This window comes from Vespa velutina, chromosome 8, assembly GCF_912470025.1.
Source record: "Vespa velutina chromosome 8, iVesVel2.1, whole genome shotgun sequence".
Taxonomy (NCBI): domain Eukaryota; kingdom Metazoa; phylum Arthropoda; class Insecta; order Hymenoptera; family Vespidae; genus Vespa; species Vespa velutina.
The window spans coordinates 7,147,101-7,160,544 of NC_062195.1; the positions used below are offsets into that span (position 1 = coordinate 7,147,101).

A 13,444-nucleotide genomic window follows, 5' to 3' on the forward strand; every position below is an offset into this window, starting at 1 on the left:
AACGCTTTGGTGATCAAAATTATTTCTCTTTCGTCTTTGATTCCTTTCTCTTTTTTTTCTCTCTCTCTCTCTCTCTCTCTCTCTCACTCTCTCTTTATATAGAATAGAAAATATAATGATAGCGAATAATATATATATATAGAGAGAGAGAGAGGGAGGGAGAGAAAGAGAAAAGGGGAAGTGGGTGTTTAGTTGTACGTGGGAAGTACAGCAGAGTTAGATATTACATACTTTAAATTCACACTAAGTATAATCATATTAAAACAAGAAAAAAATATATAAATATAAATATGAACATATGACCTATGTGATTTTGTTTTCATGCTGGTCTCACTTACTGATTACTATCTCACTCGTGATGGGCGTGAGAACGAGAGAGAAAAATAATAGTATACTAATAGTATAATAATAGCATATTATTATTATAAATTTTAACTTGTAGTATATAAAATTATATTATTATAATAATATAAGATTATACGTACGCTCTGTTATTATATAGTAAAAATTATTAATATTATGTTGTTATAATGTACTAATAAAATTATAGAGAGAGGTAGAGAAAATAATAATGTAATATTTATATACAAAATAATAGTATACTATTGTTTTAGAAGAGCACTATTATATACTATTCTATAGAGAACAAGCATATCTATTAAATATTTTATTTCTGTGTTGACGAAAAAATCAATGAGATTTCGCTCAATAAAACAAAGTGAGAGGAGTTAGTATAATAGTAGAGTTTATATAAATGCTATTCACGATAAAGTACCCATAAGAAATAGAATCCACGAAATAGCATTGATCTAAATTCCCGTTGATCACGCGAAACTTCAACTTACGAAGTTGAATTACCGGTAAGCGATTAATCTCGAATTTGCTTTGACGAAACGATACTTTTAAGAGACCAATTTATCGAGTATCTTTTTGATCCTCTTGCTTGATCGTCTTACCCCTACACCTTAAATTCCATACGAATCCATTTCATTTTATCGTAAAAATATTCCGTTCGATTAAAGACTACTCGAATGTTCCTTTGATTATCTTATCTCTATTATATTTTTTTTTTATCGCATGCGTAATCCTTTTTTTTTTTGTTCTCTCTTATATATTTACGTATGTGCGTAAAAATATATTTCAGGAATTAAAAAGCACTAATCTTTTTCTTTTTTCTTTTTTTTTTTTTTTTTTTTTTTTTATTTTCAATTTAAATTAATGCAAAGTTTTGTGTGTACCTTACGAAATAATAAGTTTCATGTTGACGATGAGAAGATACGAAAGGAAAAAGACAGAGAGAGAGAGAGAGAGAGAGAGAGAGAGAGAGAGAGAGAGAGAGAGAGAGAGAGAGAGAGAGAGAGAGAGAGAGAGAGAGTGAGAAGCATCTCGAAAATGAAGTCCACCCTTCATAACTCCTTGGTAATGCACTATCCTGCAAATTCGAAAACTTCGTTGACCTGATTTTGATCGTCATATTACGAACGCTTCCTCGATCTTCGTCTTCGCTTTTCATCTCTTTACAGCTTCTTTCATGATTTCTCTCTCTCTCTCTCTCTCTCTCTCTTTCTCTCTCTCTCTCTCTTTCTATCTCTTTATATTTCTATTTGACGAGTTTTATACTTAATCGTATTAGATGAGAACACTAATTAATTATAACGATAATTAATTCCTTATATATATATATATATGGAATTTTTTAAGATGTATTAATCAACATTTTTATTTCAGATCACATATTGATTATATCAATAAAATATCTAATTCATAAATTTATATATATATATATATATATATATATATATATTTCTCCCTTAATTGAATCACATTCCACTGCTCGTTCTATATTTCATTCCCTTTTTTTTTTTTTTTTTTCTATTTCCTTCTCATTGCGTATCGGAGACGTACCACTGAAACTTAATTAATTGAATTGCAGAGACTGATTGCCGAACTCAATAAAGAGCAAGAGGCTTTCATCGCGAGTAAGCAAAATGGAAAGGGCGAAGCAGTCGCCCCATGGGTTGGAGCACCGAACGAGGATGTATTGCGCGAGGAATGTCTATCTCTATCTACGGTTAGTACATTCAATCATATTATCTTTTATTTGTCCATGATGTTTTTTCAATATGCATATGTATTTTAAAAATAGAAAATTAAAAACAGGAAAAAGGAAAAAAAGAATAAAAATGAATGGAAGAGTCGTTAAACATTGAACTATTATCATTATCGATCTTTATCTTTATTTATTTACTTCTTTTTCTTTTTTAGTCGCTGTAAGATAGATGAAAATCGTACAATTATTTTTTATAATATTATTTCATCTAAAATGATCTCTATATGTATCGTAATTACTTGGACGAAAGTACTGAAAAGGTAATGCCTAAATATAAGCAATATTCTATACAAGCCAATAATGTCGTTTTAGAATTTTATCTATCCGTAAAAAATTTTCTTATCTGCTTTCACATAAGCTTTTCTTTATTACACATATGTATGAATGAAATACCTTTCATAAGAGGCTAAAAAGTTACTTATGGATGTTATTTATAGAAGTGATAATATTAACGATGTATAAAGTGTAGCATATATATTTAAGATTATGTATTTTACACTCAAACTATATATATATATATATATATATATATATATATATATATATCTTAAAATACATAATTAATTTTTAATATAAATAATTATTGAAATAATTATTGTATAAATAATTCTGATAAACTTCCCTCGATAATAATTCAAAGTAGAAATATCTTATTTAAACTTCAGCGATCCCTTTCATCTACGAACCACGTTTAATAACGAATGACATAGCAAGATATTTTAGTATATACCTGGATGTTAACATTATTTAACTTGTTAACGAAGGAACTCGAACGTATTGTAAATTTTAGGAACGTCGTAACTTCACGAGAGCACCACCACCCGACGTTGAATTCGCTTGGGATTTCGAAGCCGTTCAGCCTGTGGCACGAGCCACACTTGCCCTGGACCCTAATCTCGAGAAGATGAGATACGAATTGGTTCCGAAAGTGTGAGTATGCTATATTTCATTGTTAATGTTGTTTCTTGTTCTTTTTTTTTTTTTTTCGTTTTTTTTCGAAAGAAAAGAAAGAAGATAAAAGAATTTTTTTTTAAAGGAAAAGAAAGAAGAAAAAAAAATTCTCCTTTAGATTCGACTTTTGTCTAACTTATTTCAAATATCGTAATTAAAAATATTAATTAGTTGATTCGATAAACCGTAATAAAATGATATATATATATATATATATATATATATATATATATATATACTTGAATAAAGGCAAATCAGGAAAATCCATCGGAGCGTCAACTACAGAATTGATGATTTCATCTCTGATGCTAATTAATTCACGCAAGCGACGATATTATACGAATTATTAATTGGCATATCCGCGAAAGTCGAAAGTTTGAAACAAAAGTGCGCATCGATAAATGGGATCGTATTAACATATTGTTAATCTATCTGATCGGCAGCGTATCGGAGGACGAATTTTGGCGCAATTATTTCTACCGAGTGTCGTTACTACGACAGAGCCACGAGCTTAACGCGATGGCCAACCAACAGCAAAGTGAAAACCCCAATCAAAATCTTAGCACCACCGATAGCATGGATCATACTCAAGGTATTTTTATATTTCATGTTATATCTCTCTTTTATTGACTTATTTGTTTTTGTATTTATTATTTATCTTTTTTTTTTCTTTTTTTTTCTTTCTTTTTTTTTTTTTTTTTTTTTTATACGTATTACTCGAAGCACTAATGTCACGTAATTTTATTCGAACACTTACACGTATATATTTTATTCTTTACGACACGTATATTTCCTTTTTTTTTTTCTTTTTTTTTTTCTTTTTTATATATAACAGATTTAAACCATTCGAAAATTTCTTGTGCTTCGAGTACGAAAAGCATACGACGATCTGAATATATATTGTGTGTATATATATATATATACACACAAACACACACACACACACATATTTATGATATTCCGATCGTCGTTATTTACGCATTCACCATCGATTTTGGCATGCAATTCAAAATGATGTTCGTCGCGCACGCTTTCTGTAAAAGCGTTAAGCTTTAGAGTGTTACATCGATTTAAGAGAACTATATAAATAGATTAAATGAAGTTTTCGATTTGGCTTCGTAGTAAAGATGGCATGAAATGATTTCTTTGTTGAGACTCTCGTATTGTGAAATTTTTATTATTTATTTATTTAATTGGAGTTTTTGTTTGTTTGTTTTTTTTTTTTTTATTATTATATTTATTAACATTGTTGTTGAAATTATTCTATTTATACGAAGAATATCGAATGATTAAAAACAAAAACAATGATACTGTGGAAATTTTGCACGAATTTTTCTTTAATATTCGAGAATGAGTTCCCTTATACTTTTGTTTTTTCTTTTTTCATTTTTTATTACCAATCAATTATACGAAATTGAAGCAAGAAAAAGTTTTGGTATAATATCGATTTTTTTTCCCTCTTTTTTTTTTTTTTTTTTTTTTTTTTTTTTTTTCTCAGGAAATAATTCTCACAAACGTACGAAGAACAACGTCCATATGTTTATCATTTCTTTTGCACGTTCAGCTTTAGAACGTAACAGCCCAGTTAGTATCATAGTGAATTAAATTATTTAATAGTTTGTAGTGTGCTAGTGCTAGATACGACCCTTCTAGTTTAGCCGTGAGTGTTGTATTGCAAACAGTTCAAGTGACCACTGGCCAAGAAACGAGTACCACTGTGACGACGGGCAATAACAACACGTTGGCCGATTCACCAGGTCACGAATTCGTTTCCGATAGTATGAGGGTCTCGGACACGGACCTTGAAGAGGTTCGAGAAGGCATGAAAAAGCTGGGAATGCAACTATCGAAAGGTCAGTGATCGTTGGTCGTCGCTAACAATTTTATTAAATTGATAACATTTACGTAACGTAAAGTTTAAGGAAGTTTTTCTAACATCTGAATTATTTGTCTATGATAATAATAATATTTAACGAATATTAGATCATTAAAATTGTCTTTTGACGAATGAAAAAAAAAACAAAAAACAAAAAAAGAAAGAAAAGAACAAAATAAAAATAATAATAATAATAAAAAAGGAATAGGATTAGATTCGTTACGACCACCAACGAAATTTCGAGTAACAGACATACGATTAGATCGATTCTTTCCTTGGAAGGGTGTTCTCTTTGGCGTTATATCGATTTTTTTTTTTTTTTTTTTTTTTTTTTTTTTTTTTTTAAAGAAAATTTTTCAATATATTTCGAGAGAGATAAATTGTTTGATTTAAGGAAAGAATCGATCGATAAAGATCGAATCGGTCCGATTCCTCGACACGGTCCAAGAATACTTTCCTCGTGAGTATATCAAAGAAGCAATACCATCGTGAGAAGCTTCGAACTTGACCTATATATATATATACCTATATATTTATATATAAATATATATATATATATATGTCGTTTTTTTTTATGATTCTCTCACGTTTAATGTCGTAACGTAGTTTTTGTTTGTAATGAATCCCATTACGAAGAACCCTCTTGACCAACGGCAGCTCTCAGCAATGGCAGCTTTCCGACCTTTTAAATTTCTCTCTCTCTCTTTCTTTTTTGCTTTCTTTCTTTTTTCTTCTTCTTTTTGTTTTTTTCTTCTTCTACTTCTTCTTTTTTCCTTTTCTTTTTCTTCTTCTTCCTCTTATCTGTGCTTTTAATTCCTCTCTCGTTATATTAGAAGTTTAAAGTTTGCTCGTTTGCAAATATCTAAGCGTGTATATCTATTACAGAACTCTCTTCTCGTTTATGTTGAGCCTTGCGTATATCTCGAGAAATCTGATGACGCCTGTCAACTAAACGACCGCTTTCCATTTCTATTTTGTCAACAGCCTAAAAAGAAGAGGAGAACTCCCATATTGCCATTATCCAAAAAGCACACCCCCCGATTCTTCAGAGAATACGACAAGCTTAAACCCTTTTCTTTTATTATTATTTCTCTTTTCCGTTTTCCTTTTCTTTCGTAAAATCGACGATTTCGGTTCTAATATTATTTTTTTTTCTTTTTCGTTTCTTCTTTCGTTCTTTTTTTTTTTTTTTTTTTTTTTTTTTTTTTTTTTTTTTTTTTTTTTTTTTGTTGAATTTAAATTTCCGTGATATCACTCAAATGAAACGTCTCTCTTTTCATTTTTTACATTCATTACCATTGCGCATTACCTTCATTTACTAACTATTCATCAAATGAATTATTACTATTATTATTACTATTATTATTATTATTATTATTATTATTATTATTATTATTATTATTATTATTATTATTATATATTATATATTATACATGTTATTAGCATTAATTATTTATTATTATTATTATTAAATTATGCACCGACGATCCTTTTTTCCCAAACGACTACGTTCGATTCATTCTCTCATCGCCGACAGTCATCGCGATTTCATGTCGGTTGTCTAAGATCACTTCTAAACTAATTGAAAGTTTAGGAATATTATTATGATTATTGTTACACTGTCATCGCTGGTTATTGTCATATTATTGTCATAAATAACCTAGTCAGTAATAAGAATTAATAATGTTCGAGGTAATGTAAGAAAAAGAAAAAAAAAAAAAACAAACAAACAAAAAAAGCTAATAAGTTAGGTATTTAAGAGCAAGAGAGTGTAGTATTTATGAGGTAATAGAAAGTGTTGTAATCAGTATGAGAGGAATGATATGAGAGAAAAGGAGAGAAAGACCTCAGAGACATTTCCATATGGTCGAAGAGAAAAAGAGAGAACGAGAGAAAATGAGAGAGAGAGAGAGAGAAACAGAATGAGAGAGTGGGAGAGAACGTAATATAATATAATCGAATAATTAAAGAAAGAAAAAAAAAATACCAAACAAACAAACAAAAAGCAAGCCAAGATATTCGACTAAATGTCTTGTATGTCTGTCCGTTTGTCTATCGTCTGTCTGTCAAAAAAAAAAAAAAAAATCTAATTAATCTTGTCTCTTCTCGATTCTCTCCGTGTTGTAAAACGTCATTTAAAACAACAACAAAAAAAAAAGGAAAAAAAAGGAAAAAGCACAAAAAAAAAATAAAAAAAGGAAAGAAAGAAAAAGAAAAAAAAATAATAAGCACTAACAAATAATTAAGGTATAAATTAAAGGAAAATAATAATAATAATAATAAGAATAATAATAATAATAATAATAATAAGAATAATAATACTTATAATAATAATAATAATTAAAAAAAAAAAAAAAAAAAAATTAAAAAAAAGTAAGAGAAACCATATAATAAAGAAATGATACTCGAAAAGACAGAGAAAAAGTGCGAACGATTTACGCGTGAATCTTCTTTAAGGGTCGAATTAATTAACGGAAAGAACAAATGTAAGAGAAAGAAATAAAAAAGAGAAAAAGAGAAAAGAAGGAAAGGGAGAGGGAGAGAGAGAGAGAGAGAGAGAAAGAGACAGAGAATGAGATAGAGAAAAGTAATAGCGATAACAAAGAATAAACGAAATTAACGTCGCGACCTAAAGATTTGTCAGCGCGCCTCTAAGCATAGGTACCTTCCTAATAAGAGATTAATTAACGAGTAATGACTTAAAAAAAAAAGAGAGACAGAAAGATAGATAGAGAGAGAGAGAGAGAGAGAGAGAGAGAGAGAGAGAGAGAGAAAGAGGGAGATAGAGAGAGAGAGAGGAGTCGGTGAAAACTAAATAAACAATAAAAATTCATTGAATGACAATACGCGTTTTACGGGGGTGGTTTGGGGATGTAAGTTAAAAGGCATAAATAACGAAAAAGTGAGAAAAAGAGAGAGGGAGAGAGATAAAATTAGAGAAAGTTAAATAGAGAGAGGAAAAAGAGAAAAAATATATACGAAAGAAAGGGAGATAGAAATACGAAGAAATAAAAAAAAAACTTCTTCGTCTCGTTTCTTGCGGCCGCAGTTAGATCAAATGAATTTTTCTTTCGATCTTTCTTTTTTTTTTTTTTTTTCCTTTTCCTTTCTTTTTTTTTCTCTCTTCTCTTCTTTACTTTTCTTTTCTCATCCTGTCTAACACGAACGAATGAAAATAATAAAAATAATAACAAAGAAAATAATAAAAATAATTTAGAAATAATTAAGTAGCACGATGTCTTCGAGTTTTTCTACGTGGACGCACGTTTGAACGGTGTTCAACGAAAAAAAAAATAAAAAAAGAAAAAAAAAAGAAAAAAAAGAAAAAAAAAGAAAAAAAAATAAGAGAAAAAATAAAAAGAAAATAAGTGTCCGTATGATATTCATTTTTATCTCGTACGTAGACCGATCATGTTTTCATGTGAAGTGAAAAGAAAAAAAAGAAGAAAAAAAGAAAAGATAACAGATCCGGAAGGGAAGATAAAAATACGATCTCATTTTTGCAATTTCTAACGCAATTAATATGATTATTATTATATTGTTATTGTTATCATCGTTATTATAAATTGCATTTATATTATTATTATTATTATTATTATTATTATTATTATTATTATTATTATTATTATTATTATTATTATATATCATCATATATCGTGTTAATATTCTAATGTGAAATCTAAGGTGAAATCGAAAAATGGCAGCGAGCGTTCGACTCAGCCAGTTTTTCAATGTTAAAAAAAAAGAAAGAGAAAATAAAAAAAGATAAAAAGAAAGGAAGAAAAGAGAGAGACAGAGAGGTAATAGTTCTCTAAACGAAAGAAAGAACTAGAGGAAGAACGGAATACAGTATTCTTATCATCGACTGAGTTTCATATTATCATTCCTTCAATTATCGATACGCTTACGTGATTTAGAGAGGACCCGTGTTATATGTATATTGTATAAAAATAAATATATATATATATATATATATATATATATATATATATATATATGATTTCTCGAATTATAGAGACTTATGATTAGCGATTTGCGCCAGCTCGTACTCGTTTGGTCTTTAAACGAATTTTACCTTTCACAAAAAAAAAAGGATCGTAGGATCTGTCTATCAATCGATCAATCGATCTATCCGATTGTTCGATCATTCATGCATTGATATAAAATAATATTTCGAATATTCGCGAGTAAGAAGTGAAAAGAGGAAATAGGAAAAGAGAAAGGAAAAGGAAAGAAAAGGGAAAACGAGGAAAAGCAAAATAAATAAATAAAGAAATATGCAAAAAAAGAGAGTATATTAACAACACATTTAATATCATCGCCGGTTCAAAATTCTCGTACTCGCGGTCATGATCCCATTTTTTTTTTCGGTTTTCTCGGTTTTCCATCCTCGTGATTTGTTTATTTTTTTTTTTTTTTTTTTTTTTTGCTCTTAACCCGCATTACACGTACCAACCTATTACAGTGACACATACCAATGTCGTTTCTATCCCTTTTAAACACAGACACATAGGACCCACACACACACACACACACACAAACACACACTCACTCACATCAGATAAAAACATATGTACTTACGTACGCGTTGAAATAATCTCACGCGTACGTAATATACGATACGACATGTATACAAATGAGAGACACATATACAATATACGATACACAGAAAACACGAAAGAACACAATCCAACAACATGGCCCTATGGCTAAATAGCTACCAACGCTCCTTGTGACTCTCTCCGCAGAAGAAGATTGGGAAAGCGAATTGGAAGCCGAGCTGAAGGATTACGAGTTTGTTTCGAGTGGCCAGGAAAGGAACATCGCATTAATAAACGACGTTATCGGGGATAAGGAAGACTGGGAGAAGCAGATCGACGAGATACTCAACGATGACGAGAAGATTTTCTCAGTAACCGGTTAAAGAGATAATCCTTACTATCGCTATAATATATAATATAATATTTTTTTTGTATTTCTTGTTTTCCTGGTTTTCTTTTTATAATAATAATAATAATAATAATAATAATAATAATAATTATTATTATTATTATTATTATTATTATTACTATTCTTTTATATAAATATAATGCGTGCGTGTTATCGCGTTTGATAATTATTAAATAAACGTTGAGGTGGTAAGGAAAGAATAAAAACGATCGTGCGGCGACGAGATATCGATCATTTTCTATCCGATTGATTTTCTCGATCTGTTATTCGTTTTTAATCGAATCGATAAACGATACATTGTGATGGTTGAAAATAAAAAAAAAAGTCAACGCGAGACTTTTCGATGATCGTATCTCGATCGTCAAATATGTCAATAAGCGTCGTCGACTTGAAACATTGATTATATTCTGTGATTGTAATCTCGAAGAAAAGAGAGAATGAGAGAGAGAGAGAGAAAGAGAAAGAGAAAGAGAGAGAGAGAGAGAGACTGAATGTGACTATCTACAGATTGTAAGGATAAAACTGTATACGTATGTCTCCGTTGTGTGTATGTGTGCGCGCACGTGTGCGCGTGCGTGTATGAGAGAAAAAGAAAGAGAATTTTTCTCCCTTATTTCCAATTGATCATATTTTCTCTCTAAAACGACAACACATTAAAACCCATTGCGATCCTCGAGCACGATGAAGACGACGAACCGACGAAGCGTTTTTTTTCTCTTTCTTTTTACAGATTGACGTTCTCTCTCCAGGAAAATATTTCGTTAAAGAAAAAATATATAACCGAGATGAAAATAAATCAAAAAAAAAAAAAAAGAAAAAAAAGAAGAAGAAGAAGAAGAGAAAAAAAAGTGAAAAGACGTTAAATTATCAAAGACAATCTCGCGTTCGACTAACCATTTATATCTATCATACCTCGAAAATTAATTGAATTATTTATAATATCTTTTTCGATCAAGCTTCCTTATTATAATCCGATACTTAATATAATCTATATACTGTCAGACGATGAGATGGATGAACGTATGAATACAATAATTAAACACCAGAATTATGTCAATTCTTAGGATGATGATGCGTCAAGATGAAAATGTAATTTAAATATTGAACATTAAAAATAATATCGATATAAGGGTTCGGCAATGAAAAAAAAAGAGAAAAAAAGAAAAAAAAGAAAAGGAAAAAAAAAAGAAAAAAAAACGATAAATAACAAAAAAAAAAAAAACGTTCTCTCGATTTGTAACATCGATTAAGATTTAATGGATAATAATTTGATCGGCATCGTTTCGTCGACGCGCATATGAATGGAAAACTGTTATCGAAATAAGAGAAATCATTATATTCAAATACATTGTATTGTGCGAAGTTCTTTTCCTTTTTTTTTTTTCATTTGCCTTTATCCCCTGAGAAATAGAAAAAGAATAAAGAAAAAAAAAAAGAAGAAAATGAAAATGAAAGAAAAAAGATAGATGGATCGTCGAATCGATCGATCTTCATCGGGTTCGAAGGATCTAAGAAAATTTTTCATGAAAAAATTATATATATTATATACATATATATGTACATATATATATATATATGTGTCATGTATGTGTGTGTATATATATATATATATATATATATACTGCCGTGTGTGTGCCGAAGGACACCATTTTTTTTCCTCTCGAACAAATCAATGACGACGATGACGATGACAACGACAATGACGAAATCATTATCATAATTTATCGACAACGACGTTCTCGTTGCAACACTCGAAAAAAAAAACAAAAAACGTCCTTACATTATTTGTATCATAGGTGAAAAATTTTTGAAATTTAACGAATCGAGCGCATCATACACCACGGATAACGAAAGTCGGGCAACGATAACGACGATGACGATAATTAATTATAATAATCGTACCATTTCAATCGTATTTCATTTAATTTCGCGTTTCAACACTTTTCCAAAAAGAATTTATTTCAATGATCGCGATTGAAGAAAATCTAATTGATAAGAGATACGAGACAAATCGTTGACAACATATCTCACTGTGTGCCGTCCACTTCGTGTTTTTGCTGTTCCTGCAAAGGCCTACACAAAAATTATTTTTCTTCTTTTGTCTTCTTTACCGAGTTTAAGGAAAATAGATGAATTTTAATTTCGATTGGACACAAATATGCATTTAGAAAGAGAGAGAGAGAGAGAGAGAGAGAGAGAGAGAGAGAGATAGAGATAGAGCAGCATTTATGTGAAATATTAAAACGTTTTGTCTCGTTATCATTCTTCTATCGATTTTCTTCCATAATTAAAATATGGAAAAAATTTATTATAAAAGATCGTATGTAAAGTAAAATAGAATGAACAAAAAAGTCAGACACAGTATATTATATGTTTGATTATTAATCGTTGGAATCATTCGTATGTTTGTCAGCGTATGCCGTTTTATATGTTGAGTACAGATCATCGAATTCTTCCATTATTTATTCATTCGTTTTATTTTTATTTATATTTTTTTTTTTTTTATAATAATCATATTATAAAAAAATAATAATCATCATTGATTGTTTAGAAAGGAAAGAAAGAAAAATTTGTTTTAGCGAATGATAAAAGAAAATTTACGTAAGAATGGAAAGTTCTCGCAAGGAATCGTTAATCCTGAACTCAACGTTTAAATCGTGATTTTAAAAATCATATTGTTTGTAAATTATAATTTAATGGCGTTAATTAACGAGCGAGCGTGTGTAAATTTAAGAAATCGCTAATTCACTTTGGCCTAAGTCTGATCGAGAATAGTTTTATGATATAATAATCTAGCATGTACGTGTAATGTGTGAGAGACATTTACATATATTTTTTTTCTTCTTCTTCAAATCATCGATTGTATCCCTATTTTATCATTTTCTTCAACTAATTACACTAATATCATTTTTTTTCTCTTTTTTTTCAACGGGTGTTCGTAAAGATAAAATTCTTGAAGATCACCGATAGTAACTGTTCTTAAAAATGTAAGATGGTCCTTTGAACCCTTAATCTCTGTATGAAGGAATGGAAAGACAATTAAGAGAAAGAAGCAAAATCTTGTAATGGCCAAAAAAAAAAGTGAGAGAGGTGTACTTCGGCAGCCCCCAGATTAAAAAAAAAAATTAAAATAAAAACAAAAAAAGAACAAAAAAAAACAAATGAATGATTAAATAAAGATAAAAAGTAAAATAAAATAAAATAAAATAAAATGAATGTGAATTGTATAATAAAGTTATCTTACGGTACAGTGCATTCACTCATAAAACACGAGCATACAACACCCGATAGCTATATAAATATATACATATATACATATAAATAAATATATATATGTTGTTGACTCCATTGAAAGTATGATAATATATAATGAATATTAATGAAAATATAATGGCGCAAGCATAAAATAACAGAACTATGAAAACATTATTAATATAACTGCGGGAATGTAACAAGAGAAGTCGTGTAAAATATAAAAAATAAAAAGAAATAAAATATCTTGACTAATCTCTTATCCTTGCTCTAACATTCCTGTTATAAATAACACAGGATGTTTA

The 13,444-nt window shown here is 29.3% G+C and overlaps 1 protein-coding gene across 10 annotated transcripts in view; it reads left to right on the forward strand.

Annotated features, from left to right (window-relative positions):
- The window catches only part of LOC124951284 (synapse-associated protein 1), a 54,751-nt gene extending 43,502 nt beyond the window's left edge, over positions 1-11,249 (forward strand). Inside the window, exons 5-10 of one of the 10 annotated variants that reach the window (XM_047499469.1) lie at positions 1,934-2,071; positions 2,901-3,040; positions 3,505-3,653; positions 4,744-4,914; positions 9,686-9,933; positions 9,988-11,249. In XM_047499469.1, coding sequence (XP_047355425.1) covers positions 1,934-2,071; positions 2,901-3,040; positions 3,505-3,653; positions 4,744-4,914; positions 9,686-9,861 — 774 coding nt within the window. In that variant the 3' untranslated portion in view covers positions 9,862-9,933; positions 9,988-11,249. The other 9 variants (XM_047499467.1, XM_047499466.1, XM_047499468.1 and 6 more) reach the window with 9 other exon arrangements.
- Positions 11,250-13,444: the final 2,195 nt, after the last annotated feature.